Genomic DNA, 19,764 nt, shown 5'->3' with positions numbered 1-19,764 from the left:
GGATTTTCACTTTTCGTAGGGGGTTCTGGAACGCAACCCCCGCGATCGAGGAGAGATTACTGTACTCAGTATTTACATTACACTGAAAACAACCAAATGGCTGTTCACTATAATGAAACACTATTTCTCTGATAATTTCATTTCTTGTCAAACCTCCAGACCTGTTCTCCATTATGGTTCAGCAAACAATTTTACTTTGAAACTTCAACAGAGACTAACTTTATTTGGGTACTTCTTTCAAAAATGTTACTTAATAAATTTGAACTACAATTACTAACAGATCCTCCACAACTAACAGTACAACTTGAATTAATGTAATTTTTACATCGCTTAAATTGGAAATTTGCTCTCTGTGAAAGCTATTGAAACACCACAACTCTATTAGGACTATATTTGTAACTACATGACACTGTAACACTAGCATAGGGGGAAGACAGGAACAAACCTCGGACAGGGCACCAATCCATTTAAGGGTGAACAGCCCCACACACATACCCACACCAAACCACACACTGGGCCCAAAATAGAATTGCAAATTCACCTAACATGCATGTCTTTGGACAGTGGGAGAAAACTGGAGCACACTAAGCAAATCCAAGCAGACATGTAGAGAACATGCAAATACCACGCAGGGCACCATCATGCCCCGACCACATAATATGGTGTAAAAAAACAATATGGTAGTAAAAACAATCAGATAGTAAAAGTCAAAATATAAGTGTGAGTGACTGTAGGTATGTCATTCTGATGTAAAGTTCCTGGCTACATATATTGATGATCATGACCGTTCATTACAGTGTGAAGTACAAATCTCTGAAGTATGACCAAGTGTACCATTAGAAAAACTTCCAGTGCATTCTCAGATTCAAAAAATTAAAAAAGCTTTCCAAACAGAGGATAATATTTGTTACATTTACTGTTTTGGCAATTAATTTTTTGCTGTGAATTTCATGGTGTTATTATAGTACAGGTTTCTGCATCCTCAAGAAAAAACAGTGTTACAATTACAAAACAAAAGTACATATTTGTGGGAAATCATGCAGAAGGCAATGTCTATGTACCTAAAAGTCCCTCATATAAATAGACTCTTGAACTGATATCCTCTTGTGGTGCTACAGCTGGATCCTTTCCTGGTAAACTCCTCCGGCTGTCCTTCAGTCCTGGCCTCAACATATGTGTTTTACCCTGATAGGAGAAAATGGCTAATTATTACCATGAAGCACTTTAAAGCATTTAACTCATTTCACAAGTGATACTCATTTTTAATCATGGTGAAGTATTAAGGCCAAGGGCTGTCCTAGTTACCAGATTACTAAATCACTTCAGGGTTTGGGTCTGTCTCACTGAAGATCACTAGATAAAAGTTATAAAATAGTCAAAATGAAGATCATAGGTATAACTCGGCCTTACTCAAAACTTCCAAATCCAGGGAACAAAAGAATATTATTTTCTCTCTAAACAAATGTGCAAAATAGTACCTTTTTAACTATAATGACCAGATAACAAACAACAGAAAAATCACACAGGCCAAACAGGCTCTGCTGCAATGACAGAAACAAAACATGACCTATGAAAACAAATGGTATGTTGAACTGTTATGAAAGGAATCATTACTTCGTAAATATTATTAAGTGATAATCACACAAAGTATTTTGTAAACTATGAAAATTCAAAGAACTTTTCTAACTTGTTTGAGGATATTTTACATACAGAAACATCTCCAGAACAACAAGACAATGAATTATGTATGTGATCACACTCTAACAGAAGTGAACCTGTACTTACGAAAATTGAGCTTGTAGCAGAGTTGGTCTCTATTTCACTGTCAGAAAGTGTACCCCTAGATACTGTGAGGTGGGATGCAAGTTTTCTAGTCGGTCCATCACCAGCATTGCTACTCAGGTCACTGTCAGCTCCTAAGGTTTCACCAGAACTGTTACTCACCTATGACAAAAAATAATGATGATGAAAAAAAAAGAAAGAAATTAGATAATCACATAAAAAGGTTCACATAATGAGACAGAAATGTCAAGGGATCAAACAGGGAGACCACAATATAAGTCTGAGGTGACAAAGCTTACAAATAATGAGATCTACAATTAAAGAAATACTTCACCCAAAAATAATCATTTTATTAACTGTTACTTACCCAGTGTCTTTGGAGTTATGCCTGAGCAAATGTATTAATCTCATGTTTTAATAGAGAATTCGGATAACAAACCTTCTGATACAATGGGTTAAATGGGGACCAGCAGGACCAATACCAAACACAAACAAACAATACTAAAACATCCATGAAGAAAAAAAAAAAAAAAAAAAAAAACCTCCAGTTACTTGTGCTGCATAAATCCACATGTCAGTTATTCAGTCGCAGGCACAAAAAACATTCAAAACACGTATACTTATGGCTAAGATATTGTTAATTAAATACAAAATACATTCACTGCTCAAAAACCCTGTCTTCAATTCAAAAGCATGAATTTGCTTCAGTGTGCTTCACTTTTAAACACTATTCCCACTTCCAAAAAGTATTTATTTAACAGTATTATAGCAAGAAATACATGTGTTTTGGACATTTTAGTATAGGACTATGTAAAGGACATTGGAGTAAGTAGCAGATAAAATATTGTTGGGTGGAGTATTACGGAGAATAAAAATTAATAAAACACTTAAAAAGGTAAAGGTTATTCGCACCACTTGATCATGGCTACACAGAAGCCGAATTATTGTGTCACTAACCTTTTTAATTTTTTTTTTAGCGAACGACCTTTACCTTTTTCCCCTTTTGCTGTTGCACGTTGATGCACCTTTTACTAACGCTGTAAAATTTAATGAGAAATGTTAACAGAAGTCAGGATATCATCAAAAAGAATACAAATTATGCCTCTTCTAAAGAAAAAAATGAAGAATAAAAGATTGATTGCTATTTTTTGTGAAAAAGCAATAAGGCTTAATGATCAATAATGTAACTGGAGAAGTGACAGGAGGAGAAAGGTCTAAAGTAAAATGTGTTAAACAGTCTGTTCTCATAAAATCTAAATATCTAATTCCAATTGTAAAAAAATTACATAATCTGCAGCCATAGAACAGAAGGCTGCAAGCCAATCTGTTTGCAGTTCTCTGTACTGAACTAGATGCATATGCTACCAAGCAGCAGTATATACAGTGGGTATAGAAAAGAATCAGCCCCTTTGAAATATTCTTTTTTTTTTTTTGCTTTACAGGCTTAAATGAAAAAACAATACTTTTTCCAGCTTTACTTACCCAATGCAATCTATAACATCCAAGTGAAAGATATCACAGTTCAGAAGAATTTTAAAAAATCAAAAACAAGAAATACTGAGATTAATAAAGGATCACCCCCCTCCTAAACTCAAACAGGTGTAAGTAACCACCATTGCAATTGCAGACCATGGTTACTGGCTTCCACCTGTGATCAATTGTAATCAGTGATTAGTGAAGCATAAAAACAGCTGTTCCTGGAGCATTCCCTTGCTTGGTAGTGCAACTGACAGCAAACAACTGACTATGGGTGGCAGGCCACTTTCAAAAGATCTCAGGGATAGAGTTGTGGACAGAAATAAGGCAGGAGATCAATACAAAAAAAATCTCAAAGGCTTTATCAATCCTAAGAAGCAGAGTAAAGTCCATAAAAAAGAAGTGGCAAGTGTTTGGTACTACTAGGACCCTACCTGGATCCGGCTGGCCCTCCAAACTGGATGGAAAAGCAAGGAGAAAACTAGTAAGAGAGGCTACCAAGAGGCCAATGGCCACTTTGAAGGAGTTATAGGATCTTATGGCAAAGAGTGGTCATTGTGTGCATGTGACAACAATTTCACAAGCGCTCCACAATTGTGGCTTGTTCAAGAGGGTCGCAAGGAAAAAGCCACTTCTCAAGAAAGGCCACATTAAGGCTTGTTTGAGCTTTGCCAGAATGCACCTTGAAGATTTTGATGCCAAGTGGAAAATGGTCTTTTGGTCGGATGAGACCAAAATCAAACTATTTGGCCTCAATACCAAACAGTACAACTGGCAGAAATCCAACGCCGCTCACCATCCACAACACACCATACCTATAGTAAAGCATGGAGGTAGCAGCATCCTGTTGTGGGGGTGCTTCTTTGCCGCAGGGCCTGAAGCTCTTGTTAGGGTAGAACGAAAAATGGATGGGGCAAAATACCATCAAATTCTTGAGGAAAACCTGCAACCCTCTGCCAGAAAATTGAAGATGGGCAGAACGTTCACCTTTCAACATGACAATGACCCAAAGCACACAGCAAAATTGACCACACAGTGGCTGAAGGAGAAAAAAGTGAATGTCCTTGTGTGGCCCAGTCAGAGCCCAGACCTAAATTCCATTGAAAATCTGTGTAAAGATTTGAACACAGCAGTCCACCAACGCTCACCATCCAATTTGACTGAACTTGAACAGTTCTGTAAAGAAGAGTGGGCAAATATTGCTCAATCTAGATGTGCAAAGCTGTGCAAGGCTGTCATTAAAGGAAAAGGTGGTTCAACAAAATTTTGACATTGGTTGGTGATCCTTTATTAATCTCAGTATGTCTTGTTTTTGATTATTTAAAATTTTTCTGAACTGTAGCTGTGATATCTTTCACTTTGATGTTATAGGTTGCATTGAGTAAGTAAAGCTGGGAAGAAATATTTTTTGTGTGTGTTTTCATTTAAGGCTGTAAAGCAAAAAAATGGTAATATTTTGAAGGGGGTGATTCTTTTCTATACCCACTGTATGCCCCCTTAAGTTGCACACTACCACAGACATCCTACTTGGTCGTGCCCTACCACTGTGCTGGCTTCAGAGTCCTGGCTTGTGCTGCGGGTCAAAGCAGGTGGCTCAGAACTTGCTGTAGATTCTGTGTCACTCTTCTGCTTAAAAAAAAAAAAAAAAAAAAAAAGTATGAGGTATACGAAAAGGAAAAAACACACACAAACATTTATTGCATAAATTGCTACTGGATATTGGTGATAACTGATGAAGGAGACACAAAAAATATTCATTGCAAGGTGTGGAAGAATAATTTTAGGGTAACATAGCTTTCATCTTAAAGATATAGCATGAAGGGTTAATGAATGTCAGAAAGCTTTGGGGGCATATCAGCAGGCCAGATATGGGTCAAGTGAACAACAAAATGTACTGAAAGATGACAATGAAATCAGCAGAGGTCCTGTAAACTACCAGAATGGACAATTGTTAAATGCACAGAAATATAATAGACTTTTATTTTATAGAAGTCATTTGTGTGTAAACCAACGAACCAACCAGTAAATGTATGCGTTGACTGACACTGTATGTAAATTCAATAGTTTATGAAATGAACCTCTATTCTTTGTTTCTCTGATCACTCTGATCATGTGATAACAGACTGCTTTTGAAGAATGCTCCCTCCAAGGCATTTTCCTGAGGAGTAATTAAAAGATACAACGAATGGTTTTTCTCCTGCCTGATTTGTTCTGTTAGAGGATGTTTCTTTCTTTAATAAAATGTTAAATTTCTACCACAAAGGGTTGAAGGAAGATCACTGCTCATAACAGCATCCTTTCCAATACAGATGAGGTAAATCAAGATAAATGTAGTACTAAGCAAAGACCCAACCAATGAAAGTAGTGAAGAAAACACAGAGGATTTTTACAGTCAGTTGAATACCATGATGTCCATGGAAAGCAGTAGAAACATTAGCATCTTCATGAGAGTATTCAGTGCTAAGATTAGTTCCACCAACACAAGAAGTGACAGGACGTTATGAACTAAAAGAGATGAATAAGAATGGAGGTGAGGATGGTTCTCTGAAGTGCCCTAAGCAGCATTATGATTGGTGGGAGTATGTTTCAACACAAGAAAATTAAAAAAAAAAATGATAATGAGTTTCTCATACCATGTCATCTTGTAATAAAAAGTTTAGGCTAAAGTTAAAAAAAAATAAAACAGGTTAAATCATGAGAGAAGATGAGCAAGATTTAATGTCAATTTATTAAAGGACAACAAAACTAAGTCCTTCAATAGTTACTGTATGTATGCAACAAAGAGAACTGAAACCTATAAATCTATACTAATAAAAGGCAAAGCCCTCACTGACTCAATCATCACTAATTCTCCAACTTCCTGTGTAGGTAGAAGGCTGAAATTTGGCAGGCTCATTCCTTACAGCTTACTTACAAAAGTTAAGCAGGTTTCATTTTGAAATTCTACGCGTAACGGTTATAACGGTCGACAATGTCCGCCATATTAAACTTTCTTATTTATGGCCCCATCTTCACGAAATTTGGTAGGCGGCTTCCTTGTGCTAACTGAAACCGATGTACGTACTTATTTCGGTGGTATGACACCACTGTCGGCCGCCATATTGAACTTTCCAACGGTCTTTGTTACTTATGGGCCCATCTTCAAGAAATTTGGTATGCGGGCTCCCAAAGCTAACTGAATCCTACTTACGTACATATATACGTCTATAGCCTGTAGCTCGGTCGCCGTGTGAGGCGGCGTTGGGTCCCCACTCCTTCCACGTAGTTGGCTGCCTGCTTATATAAGGCCATCCGTCACTCCGGTCTCTTCATTCCCTTCCTTGCTTCGCCACGGTATTCACGTCTCCCTGCTGATAACTGCAGCCTTTTTATTTAACCCACGGCTTCTTCGCTGTTTTATTGTTCGTTTATTACAATTATAGTTATTGTGTAGGTATTTTAGTTTTCATTGTTCAGGTACCTATTTCCTTTATCGTTCCAACCGTACCCACATTAACATGTCTATCGAAGTGATCACCATCGATCAAAGAACTGTCACTTACCGAGTGGTTTCCATGACCGGAGATGGTGCCTGCCTTTTCCATTCTCTGTGTTACATATCCATCCATCCATTTTCCAACCCGCTGAATCCGAACACAGGGTCACGGGGGTCTGCTGGAGCCAATCCCAGCCAACACAGGGCACAAGGCAGGAACCAATCCTGGGCAGGGTGCCAACCCACCGCAGGACACACACAAACACACCAAGCACACACTAGGGCCAATTTAGAATCGCCAATCCACCTAACCTGCATGTCTTTGGACTGTGGGAGGAAACCGGAGCGCCCGGAGGAAACCCACGCAGACACGGGGAGAACATGCAAACTCCACACAGGGAGGACCCGGGAAGCGAACCCAGGTCCCCAGATCTCCCAACTGCGAGGCAGCAGCACTACCCACTGCGCCTGTGTTACATATTGCACGGCCATATCAGGCTCACTCTTGATATCTGGAAGAACATTGTGTCTTATGTATTGAATGACTGGGACAGGTTCAAGGTGTGGACTGATGACGGTACAGGAGATAATTATACTACACAGGAGCACTATAAGAGTGAAATGCTTAAGCCCTTCACCTATGGTTCTGCATGTGAGTTGATGGCTGCCGCTGAATTGTTCAGCTGTCGCTTTCAAGTGTACCGAAATGGCCAAATATTTTACACCTTTGGACAACCGCCAATGCTTCTCACAAAGCCTTCTTCAAAATGTTTACCCCAATCTATGAAATCTCCACGAAAATGACGTGTCATGGTTGAGGGAGAGAGCTATCCTGACACCAAGAAATGACATGACTACGACTATAAACCACTTTTTCTTCAAGAACTACCTTCACAACCGAAAACATATCAGTCTGTGGATTCAGTTGTAGAAGTGGAAGACGCGGTGCACTATCCAGTAGAGTTTCTCCACACAATGAATCCTCCAGGCACTCCGGACCATAATCTAATTTTGAAGGTTGGGGCACCAGTAATGTTACTGAGAAATTTACAGCCACCGAAACTTTGTAATGGCACGAGACTTCAGGTCACATGTCTGCAAAAGAACCTAATTGAGGCAACTATTTTTACTGGCAGTGGCTCAGGGCAGAGAGTTTTTATTCCTTGCATCCCCGTTATACCCTCTGATCTCTCATTTCAATTCAAACGCCTCCAATTTCCAGTAAGGCTCTGCTTCGCTATGACAATAAGTCTCAGGGACAGACCCTACAAAAGGTTGGCATTGATTTGAGGCAAGATTGCTTTTCACATGGCCAACTGTACACTGCATGCTCAAGAGTAAGCTCAGCGCACAGCTTGGTCATATTACAACCGAAGGGCCGAACTGACAACGTGGTATACAAACAGATCCTTAACAAATAATTATTGGTATATTTTCCCTCAGTTTAAAAAGGTTTACTTTTCTTCTTAATAAAAATTTTAAGGCAGTACTTCGCCGCTGCGAAGCGCAGGTATTTTGCTAGTATAAATACGAAGGACACAGAAAGTGTTGCTTTCAAGAGGTACCAGCTAGAAGACAGTCACTGCAAGAACACTGGATAACATAAAAAGCCTATAAAAGTACTCAAGACAGGAAAAGAAACAAAGCAAAAGTTAACAACTGCTGAAAAAGAGCAGTGAGGGCAAAGACACAGAAATACAGAGAAAAGGCCAAAACATACATAATTGTCAGAGGAGATGAGTTATGTGGAGGAACTGGCACAGGAGGTAGAAGCCAGTAGAAACCTGAAACAACTAAATGCCACTACAAAGATGTGCACAGGGAAATTCACTCAAGCGAAGCACTTAGTCAATGACAAAGTGCCAATAAGTGTAGACAAGCAGCTCAACTACTCAAAAGACCCAACACTAGAGAATTTGTGGGACATACAGGAAGCAGAAGAAGTATTTTCCTTTAATCAAAACAAACTAGCAAAGGTAGAAATCATAAAGGCAATATTCTGGCAAAGGAAAGTTGAGGCATCAAGTTTAAATGAGATTCCAAGAGTGTCACTCAAAGTAACCCTGAAACAGCAATAAGATGTTTCACCAACAGTTTGAAACAATCTGGAAGCATGATGAGATCCAGCAAGTTGGAAGAACAATGAGTCAGTCAAGTGACCCACCCTGTCCATCCTTAGAAAGGTATTCAACAAAACAATCGTATGAAAGTCAGAAAGAATCAGTGGACATGAAACTAGGAGACTAGCAGTCAAGATAAAGTCAGCCAGAATAGATCATGTACTGACCACACAGCAGGCCTACGCGTCAGACTGGAATAGTCCATTATAATAATAATTCATTACATTTATATAGCGCTTTTCTCAGTACTCAAAGCGCTATCTACACAGGGAGGAACCGGGAAGTGAACCCACAATCTTCCACAGTCTCCTTACTGCAATTGGGGAACTGTCTCTCTGTATTTATTTTGTGTACTACAAGAAGGTGTCCAATACCATGGACAGATGTGCTATGGGAGTTGTAATAACATTACGGAGTCCTGAAGAGGTTTGTTAATTTGATAAGGAGCTGTCCTGAGGGAATGTCATGCAGAGTTGTATATGAAAAATGTTGATAACCGAGAGCTTTTGGGTCATGAAAGGAGTATAGCAATGATCCCTGCTCTCACCAATTTTCCTCCTCTTGCCTATAGATTGGGTCACAAAGTACACTACCAGTGGAAGAGAAATGGAATCCAGTGAACTTGTTCAAGTCAGACTAAAAACCTGGATTTCACAGATTACCTTTCACTGCTGTTTCATGGCCCAGATGCAGGAGAAATGATCAGATCCAGAAGATTATAAGCATGAACAGCCAAAGAGACTGCAAAGAGATAGCCTTGAAGATGCCTGAAATGACTGAAGGTTCAGTCCAATGCATATCTTTGCAACATAGTGAAGACACAGGCTGATGTCAGGATTATGACTAGTAAAGTAAAAGCAGCATTGCTTCCACTCAGAAGCCTCTGTATCTCCATCAAGATAAAATTTCTGCTGAACAAAGCTAAATTTGTGCTTTTGCATGTAAGTGAAAGTCAACGGACCACAAATGCTACCATGAAGAAGATCCAGATCTTTGTTAATCAACGCCTTCATAAAAGACTATAGATCCACCTGCCTGACACAATCAGCAACATTGAACTTTGGCAGCAAACACAATAGCATACCATGGAGAGACAGATAAGAAAGAGAAGATGTAGCTTGGCTAACAACTCCAAAAATCCTTCATCCAAATTCACCAGATGGGCCTTCACATGGAACCCTCAAGGGAAGAGATAGAAAGGAAGGCAAATGATTATCTAGCAAAAGTGTCATTGATGACAGGTCTAGAATATAAATGTCTGGAAATGGCAGCACAGGACAGGACACACCAGAGAACCACTGTTAATGGTCTGTGCTCCAGAAGAGGTGAAGTGCCCAACCAACGAACTATGCCAAATTAATTCAGTCTTGAGCATTCAGATTTGTGGGAAAAAACATTGCAAAGACAAAAAAGACCATGAGTGGTATCAGAGAAGGAACTCTTGCTGGTGGTCTGTCTGGGAAGCAGTTATTAAACTATTTAAAATCAATCTTTTTACAATGAGAAGGACCATTTAAAAAAGGACAATATTCAAGTTGTCTTTCTTCCCAAGGAACAGACTTCATGAGGCTCAGAGAAATCATAAATAATCCCAAGATGCATTCAAGATCTGCAGGTCTGTATACATGGTAAATGTTCTATTTTTAAGTTTACTGAGTTTCTCTCCCACAATATTGTTTTTCTCATCCTCAAAATTCTCAGCAAAATTATTAACTTAGAATATCATATATCAACTGGTTTGATAATTGCAATTTTCTTTTCAAAGTTGTTTCTCTCAGAACTTAACACATTGCAAAAGTTCAAACTAATGCTAAAACACATCACCTCTGAAATTCCACTACTCTCCCTTTTCTCTTCAACAAGAAACTATCATTAAATCACTGCCACTGAAATAGCTGTATATTTTAGCACCATAACCTGCATGTAATATTTGCTTTTTCAATATCCCTGAAGCCTATGAAAAAAGTCGTAATACAGGCCACCTTAAATTCCTTCACACCTCCTCATCAGCGTCTTTGACTTACAAATGTGTCGATTGGCACTGGTAGCAGGGAACCTGCTAATTCATCCTCCCACCAAGGCAGGTGAAGTCAACACAGATGCTGAAGGTTATCTGGCAGTGTGGTGTTTGGGATTGTATAGGGTAAATAATACATCTTTATTTGGGATACATACATCTTATTTAGGTAGCAAAAATTTACACTGGGTGTTACAGACTGAAATCATATGTATGTTTTTTTATTATATAACAACAGCTCACTACTCAAAACAGGAATAACTCATACTCAAAATCACAGTCTTTTGATTACAAGACAGCAGTTCTTACCTTTGCACTAGCCAAACAGACATGACGGCTGATATTTGGGCTTGGGTTTTTACTCATTGACGGCACCATGCAAACTGAATGATTTTTTTTTCTTTGGTTATATTCTTGTGTAAAAGTGTACTTGTTTTGTTATACCTTTTGTGAAAGTGTTTATTTAATATTTGGACTTCAGTCTTTACACATTATACACTTCATATCAGCATTTTCTCATTATTACAGTAAGATGAAAATTTCTTGCCTCACATTTCCTGTCACTCTACATTTACCCAGATCGTTGTAGACACGGAACACACATGAAATATATGTATTCCAAATAACAATGTATTATTCAACCTATACAATTTCAAACACCTCACTGCCAGATAAACAGACTTCAGCTGCCTCAGTGGGAGGGATGAGTGGGCAGGCTGCCTGGTGCCAGTGCCGATCGACACATTTGTAAGACAAAGATGCTGATGAGAAGGTGTGAAGGAATTTAAAGTGGCCCGGGATTATGACTTTTTTGTAGGCTTCAGGGATTCTAGTGTTAACAATGGGCACAAATCAGATCTTTCAACAGTGGCTTTCTCAGGAAAATATCCTTTAGTATTAATGTTTAGAAGTATTAGTATTTAATGTTTACTAAATATGGGTTGACCTTCCAGCACCATCGTGCTCACCCTATTTTGTGACAGCTAATAATGTGCTGCCTAATGGAGCTGGTGTTGTACATATTGTTAACAGGTACTGCAAGTTCAGCCAAAATCTCACCCTTTTTCTTCTACTCTGTTTTAATATGTAAAACATGGCATAGCAGACAGATGAGATTCTCTCCTGTTTGTAAGGTTCAAAACACGTGTGTTCCTTATTACTCATTGGTACAATCTCTGCATTGCGCTTCTGGATGAGCAATCATTGGTTGTCAGCTCTCATGCACACAGAGCCTGTCCTACAACTAAAGACAGAAAATGAAACCTGTTTGAATTTTTCAGAGTGAGTCACAGATTAGTTGGACTGACTTGCTAAGGTTATGTAAAAGATGCCTAGTATGACGTTGCCTAAATACAGCTAGAACTGGTACTTGTTCCTGACAATTATTCTCTGTTCTTAATTTTTGGAACTTTATTTACATGCAGAGAGAAACAAAAAAATAATGTGACTTTTTTAGTATGTACTTTTATACATTGATTTAAAATCTACATCATGAACAAAACGGGAGCTGAACAAAGTGGTGTTAAACTACAATCCATTTCTAAGAATCAGGGAAAAGGTTAAGGACATTTTTTTTACACCATTTGTTGTAGCTCTTTAGCTTTTGACAATAAAACTCCTTACATACTAAAAATGCTGTGATCGATACACTGAAAATTAACATAAATTGTGTGCATCTTTAATCCTGAAAGTTTTACAAAAAAGGACATTTACAATGTTTCATGGAAAAGTACATATAATCTGTATTGCTAAATCTTATCTGTTAATATCTGATGCTTTCATCAAATACCATTTTTCAATTACACTGTCAAAACTAAAATCACAGGGCTTCAGTAAAAACATTCAGCTTGTGTACACTTAATTACATGCTTCAAATGCAAATCATCATGCAAACAGATGAGACTGGTATGCAACATGTCATTGTACCCTGGGCTGCATCAAACACACTCACTTGTGACCCTGATGTCATGCTCAGTCCACTATCGGCGCTTATCTGGGATTTCTTCTCTTCTGTGTCTCCCAGATCAAATAATTGCTTGACTCCTTCAGATCCTGGAAAACAAACCAAAGTAAGAGGAGAATAACAGAACTAGAACAACTAGAGCAATTCATAGGACTAGCAGCTAGCTACCCAGGAGCCATAAGATTAGGCCTGGATGCCTGGCTCACCAAGACAGAGATTGCACTATTCATTGAGGGTATGATTTAAAACAACTGCAAAGCCTCCTCTGAATGGCACCCTAAAGTCAATTTAGGCTATGGTTGCAGATGTATTTAGCAGCCATTCAGTTGAACAGCTTAAATACCCAAGATAAAAGTGAGAGTAAAACAGCAAAAGGCCCCCAAGGTTAGATGCTCTCTGATAATCAAATGAATTGGCTCCAGGAATACAGTAGTTTGTGAAGGGGAGAAATATGTGGTATTATTAGTGCTACTTGTTAGTAACAGTTTGCTAAACACTTTCACCATTGTCTCTACATGATTGGCCGTAAAGCTTGAATCACCCAAGAAGAAACCCCAAAACAAAGCATCAGCAGCTGTAAAGACACTGTATCCACAAACAGGCAACCCTGGAAATCCCTTCAAAAAAGATTTTTTTTTTCAGAAAAAGGAAAACAGAGCTATTCTGGCAAAACACAGGCTGGGGCAGAAACCACCAGTTTTTTTTTTTTTTTTGATAAAAATCAATCTAGACTTTGCTTGGGGATCAGTGCCAATGATCTCAGTTTATAAGCTAATTGGAAAATAGTGTTAAAATAGAACAAGTAAAGGTATACTAAAAATATTTAAAAATCAGTATTCATTCCAGAAGTTACGTTTAGGTGAAACACGTATGGATTTAGTGAACAGGATGGTCTTGTCTTTAGGCAACACTTTTCCTCACCCTGAAATATTGCATATTTTTCAATACAGGCCAGGGTAACTTGTCTGTGCATACAGCCATTTTTTCAGTATTTTGTGACCCAGAGAGGGTGCTATGCTAGCGACTGGGTGAGCAAGTGAGAGGGAATGGCAGAGATAGAAAGAGCAATGGGTTCAGCTGTGTGTGAGAGCAACCTATGAATTTAACAAGATGCCAAGGATTAAACTGTTGCTGGCTAGATAAGTCCATAGCTGCCAACCCATGTAGGGTAGGGTGGAGGACAGGGGTGGTACTGCACCTCCCTGAAATTTATCTTTGTATTGAACCGCTGCACTCACTACCTTAACCTATACTATACTGTATAACTGTTAAAAGGAGGGATGAGATAATAATTGTACTCTGGACTAAGTACACAAACATCCCCCTCAAAAATAACAGTCCTCCCTTAGTGTCTCAAATCTTAAATATAGTTTGTGACTTCAACTAGGGCCTATTACTGGGAGTCTATATTCTTTACTACAAATAAGCTCCTTAAGAGCAATGCTGTTTGCCAGTGACTGAATAGAGTGCTGCCCTCTACAAGTATTTACAGTCGCAAAATTTAAATGAATTGAAAATTAAAGTTTGGAAAACTTTTAGCCACCAAATTGATCTTGTGTGCCTATTTATATGTTTTGTTTCTGCCAAATTCTGCTATTGAATAGGTATATTTGCTCAACTCACTCAGTGACCAGCATGCTAAGGAGTGGGAGAGGTGAAGGAGAGCCAGGAAGGGGGCAAAAGAAGAGGAAAGAAGGACTTCAAAAGGTATTGGAAAGGGGAGGGTGTAAGGGTGGGGTCAGAGTTGGCAGTTATGAAAGACCTCGATCTTGTTTCGTTGTAAATGTCTTACTCTGTTTTTCCATAGCTTTTTGCTTTCTGTTATCCTGGTGCGTGTTCCACAATTCTACCCAAGATGCATTGCAAGCGAGGAGAGAAAGACAGAAAGAAAGTCAAAGAGCTGGTCGAAGAGGCAGAAATGGAGGACGTAAAATACGAAAAAAAATGTAAATGACAAGCCAAAAAGAAAGACTTGAGCATCATGGCAAAACTGCCAAATGCTTGGTAAACAGCTGCTTAACAAAATTATAGTTCCATGATGGCCAACCAAGAAGTAGAAAGCTGTTCAGCAGGAGGTTACTCAAGAGCACATGTCTATAGTGGTCTTTGTGCAGTAAATATTCACCAATGCAAAATGGCCAGAGACAGTGCCTCCATAGACAGTGAAATGTCACAAGACAACTTTATAGCAATCAAGAACTAGCTGGGAGGTCTGAACCAAGCAAAACTGTGAAAAAAAGAAGCCAGGAGCAACCAAATGATCACAAAACCCAAAAGATATTATTGCTAAACAAACTGTTTACAAAGTATCTGGTGTTATTCCTGGTAGTGTCCACACCAAGAAAGAAAAAAAGTAAACTTCACTGCAATATTTTAGACAGTAACACGCATTTATCTTGACAGTGCACAAGAAAGCACAAAGTTGACTACCACTTCTATCTTGAACTCAGATTAAACTACAGGCATAGGAGATCAGTTTCCTTTAGCTCTTTAAAAATAATACTGCTGAACTTGTTTTTTCAACAATTTGCTGAAAACATGAAAAACATAAGTATATCATACATGGACTTAAAAAACACTAAAACTCTGCTAAGCACACAAGGGTCTCCCTAAATATTACAATTAAACTCAAGAGAAATAAGCAAAATCCATCATTGATTGCCACTGATTTCATCAATAACAACAAAAAATAAATACATTAAAAGATGTACAAGTTTTGAACATGCAGGCTTCGGAGGCTACATAGGCTAGATGTTGCAAAATGCAGACTAGAGCACACCATCACCAGGAGAAATTCAGAGTTACTATTGTACATGCAATCTGAGACACAACTGTCAAAATTTTGAACATTCTGGAAAAGTTCCAATACGAAGTCTATTCTTTAAAGAAAAATTCTGCATCAACCAATAGCCATGTATATATTTCTTCAAATAAGAACATTACTACATAAGTAAAAGCATGAATACATATAATAGTGCACCTAAAATTCAAGTTTTATAGTTTTCTTGTGTCTGTGGGTGAAAATAATCCTTCACTTTTATTGTAAAGAATCTTCTTTTTCAGCAAGTGCAATCCAATTGTTTTCAGAATGTTCAAATTGTTCAGCTAATGAAAACCCAGAGCTGTGTGCACAGCATAAGACTCTGTCCTTCTCCATATCTCCCACCCACTCAATAAAATTAAACATCCCACAAAAAAATATCTGCATGCTTACCCTATACCACAAGTACCGAATTTATAAAACAATAGAATAGTTATAGATAAATGTTTATGAACAATACTGTACTGTACAACCAAATCACACTTTAGGGCTATTGGCAATTCAGAGACCTCTGTTCACTTACAAAGAAGTTTTTTTCGTTGTGGTAATGTATTTGTAATACAGTAGTGTGTAGTTTATCACTAGTTTAGTGACAGATTATGTCAAATTATTAACCCTGTTGAACAAAACTTACATTGCAGCTTAGTGACATTTTTTTTTCTAATTTTTATTGTTTATCTAAAGTAACTATCACAATGACAGAAAGGTTCTGGGACATTTCATGATAACATGTAATGGCTCCAGAGGACGTGTCTTCACTGTAAATCATTGTTTTTGTCAGCATATAATATTGCCATCTTTTTCCTTAGTATATTCTATCTGAAATAAATAAAGACCTGCTGGCCAAAGCAATCATCTGCAAACCTCATAATTAGACATTGGACTTGTTTATATGTTGTATTACATAGATCACTCAAAACCAGATCCATCTGTGGTATAATACATATACTAATCAATTGTTCTTGGTCAACATTTTGGGTGAACTATTGCATTCAGGATCTGAAAACTGCTTATGTTCTGGCAGATACTTAAACAATGCTCTCTAGAATATCTATTGTCATGTTATCCCACTGCAGAATTGCATTATCCTTAGTGAATTCTAAAATACATAGTTTTTTTTTTTTACTGTTTTTGTATATAGTACGGCCTGGTAAAAAAGCAGAATGCAGCACCCTATAGCATACTGTATCTATGAATAAACTGGACTGGGCAAAAAATCTCAATTGCATAACCCCATACAGCATTAAGTAAAGGACGCTATTCCTAAACAGCTTGCTGCCTACCTACAGTGGTGTGAAAAACTATTTGCCCCCTTCCTGATTTCTTATTCTTTTGCATGTTTGTCACACAAAATGTTTCTGATCATCAAACACATTTAACCATTAGTCAAATATAACACAAGTAAACACAAAATGCAGTTTTTAAATGATGGTTTTTATTATTTAGGGAGAAAAAAAATCCAAACCTACATGGCCCTGTGTGAAAAAGTAATTGCCCCCTTGTTAAAAAATAACCTAACTGTGGTGTATCACACCTGAGTTCAATTTCCGTAGCCACCCCCAGGCCTGATTACTGCCACACCTGTTTCAATCAAGAAATCACTTAAATAGGAGCTGCCTGACACAGAGAAGTAGACCAAAAGCACCTCAAAAGCTAGACATCATGCCAAGATCCAAAGAAATTCAGGAACAAATGAGAACAGAAGTAATTGAGATCTATCAGTCTGGTAAAGGTAATAAAGCCATTTCTAAAGCTTTGGGACTCCAGCGAACCACAGTGAGAGCCATTATCCACAAATGGCAAAAACATGGAACAGTGGTGAACCTTCCCAGGAGTGGCCGGCCGACCAAAATTACCCCAAGAGCGCAGAGACGACTCATCCGAGAGGTCACAAAAGACCCCAGGACAACGTCTAAAGAACTGCAGGCCTCACTTGCCTCAATTAAGGTCAGTGTTCACGACTCCACCATAAGAAAGAGACTGGGCAAAAACGGCCTGCATGGCAGATGTCCAAGACGCAAACCACTGTTAAGCAAAAAGAACATTAGGGCTCGTCTCAATTTTGCTAAGAAACAGCTCAATGATTGCCAAGACTTTTGGGAAAATACCTTGTGGACTGATGAGTCAAAAGTTGAACTTTTTGGAAGGCAAATGTCCCGTTACATCTGGCGTAAAAGGAACACAGCATTTCAGAAAAAGAACATCATACCAACAGTAAAATATGGTGGTGGTAGTGTGATGGTCTGGGGTTGTTTTGCTGCTTCAGGACCTGGAAGGCTTGCTGTGATAGATGGAACCATGAATTCTACTGTCTACCAAAAAATCCTGAAGGAGAATGTCCGGCCATCTGTTCGTCAACTCAAGCTGAAGCGATCTTGGGTGCTGCAACAGGACAATGACCCAAAACACACCAGCAAATCCACCTCTGAATGGTTGAAGAAAAACAAAATGAAGACTTTGGAGTGGCCTAGTCAAAGTCCTGACCTGAATCCAATTGAGATGCTATGGCATGACCTTAAAAAGGCGGTTCATGCTAGAAAACCCTCAAATAAAGCTGAATTACAACAATTTTGCAAAGATGAGTGGGCCAAAATTCCTCCAGAGCGCTGTAAAAGACTCATTGCAAGTTATGGCAAACGCTTGATTGCAGTTATTGCTGCTAAGGGTGGCCCAACCAGTTATTAGGTTCAGGGGGCAATTACTTTTTCACACAGGGCCATGTAGGTTTGGATTTTTTTTTCTCCCTAAATAATAAAAACCACCATTTACAAACTGCATTTTGTGTTTACTTGTGTTATATTTGACTAATGGTTAAATGTGTTTGATGATCAGAAACATTTTGTGTGACAAACATGCAAAAGAATAAGAAATCAGGAAGGGGGCAAATAGTTTTTCACACCACTGTATATTAAAAGGCAGACTGAAAAGGAGGACTGAGATTACAGCTTTGAATCTTATTGTCAGGATAATTTTACTAGATTTGTATCTCAAATGCAACATGACCAGCAATGTAGGTGAGACAAGCATTACTGGTTTTACAAAACTGCAGTGTCAATGGGAAAAAGAGATTATAAACAAATCTAACACCTCAGCTGCTCTTTTGTGTTTACGCAACCAAAAAACAGAAGGCCCAAGATGAATCCTGTGACTCTTCGGGTTACTGAAAAGCTCATACATTATCATTGTTGAGACAGAACCTTAACACTTGTGATTTTGGTGCTGGTGTGCTCCTGTCTGCTTGTGCAATTTGGAAAACTGAAATGGACATAAGGTGACCAAGCCTCATGTGTTTTCCTATCAATACATGCTTTGAAGTACACACCGATAGATGCTATAAAGTTCTCTTCGTTGAGGCTTCTTGTATCAAATACTCGAATTCCCTTTCCCATGGGGGGACCAGCTGAAGGTGGAAGCTGGATCTTGGGTACCAGCTGATGGCCTGAAGGCCTGATAGTCTCCCCCCTGAGTGTTAAACTGTCCTTACTGCCTGGGCTGTTACCACCTCCTTCCACAGGGCTCCGCTTGCGTTTTTCTGGCTCTTGAAGAAGTTAGGTGAGTGTGAGGAGGAGATAAAAGGAAAGAAATTAGAAGAGAGATTAGAAAGTAAGTAGAACCAAAAGAAATGACACCTTAGGAAGGAAAGCCTCACACTTATAGTTTCCACCTATTAATAATTCACACACACAACTGGACTTATTGTTGAAGACATTATCACAAGATTAAATTAAACTTCTAGTCACACCAGTATGAAGATATTTTGAATAACTACAACTGTACTCACTATAGATAAGTTTTTCCTACCTTTGGTGTAGTAATGAGTACAGGCAATTTCTAGCAGGTTGAATACACTGGCCATCCCACCAAGGCCAGCATTGGTGTAGGACTGCTCCAGACTGGAAACTGTGCACTTCAACAGGTCTAGCATTCCCTTGTACACCTTTCGATTAATCTCCTAAAAACAGTTAGGAAACAAAGTATTAAAAGCTTGCATTAAATACTCCTAATGCTTTACAAAGGTGTGAGGTGGATAAAGATTTATGTATTTTGTATACTGTATAAATTGCCTGTACAATGGAACCTCTGGTCACAAACGTTTCCGAACATGTACAA

The 19,764-nt window shown here is 38.5% G+C and overlaps 1 protein-coding gene across 28 annotated transcripts in view; it reads right to left on the bottom strand.

Moving 5' to 3' along the window:
• The window catches only part of madd (MAP-kinase activating death domain), a 237,397-nt gene that overhangs the window by 42,387 nt on the left and 175,246 nt on the right, over nt 1–19,764 (bottom strand). For 10 of the 28 annotated variants that reach the window (XM_051923186.1, XM_051923178.1, XM_051923173.1 and 7 more), the window contains 7 exons: nt 19,456–19,606; nt 18,977–19,192; nt 14,626–14,679; nt 12,822–12,922; nt 4,801–4,887; nt 1,786–1,944; nt 1,062–1,185 (listed from right to left, as the gene is read on the bottom strand). In XM_051923186.1, the coding sequence (XP_051779146.1) occupies nt 1,062–1,185; nt 1,786–1,944; nt 4,801–4,887; nt 12,822–12,922; nt 14,626–14,679; nt 18,977–19,192; nt 19,456–19,606 (892 nt within the window). The remainder of the gene's footprint in view (nt 1–1,061; nt 1,186–1,785; nt 1,945–4,800; nt 4,888–12,821; nt 12,923–14,625; nt 14,680–18,976; nt 19,193–19,455; nt 19,607–19,764) is intronic. The other 18 variants (XM_051923175.1, XM_051923183.1, XM_028794253.2 and 15 more) reach the window with 7 other exon arrangements.

Source organism: Erpetoichthys calabaricus, chromosome 2, assembly GCF_900747795.2.
Source record: "Erpetoichthys calabaricus chromosome 2, fErpCal1.3, whole genome shotgun sequence".
Lineage (NCBI taxonomy): Eukaryota > Metazoa > Chordata > Cladistia > Polypteriformes > Polypteridae > Erpetoichthys > Erpetoichthys calabaricus.
The sequence above is the reverse complement of the archived record's forward strand: the minus strand, read 5'-3'. Positions and strand labels throughout refer to the sequence as shown.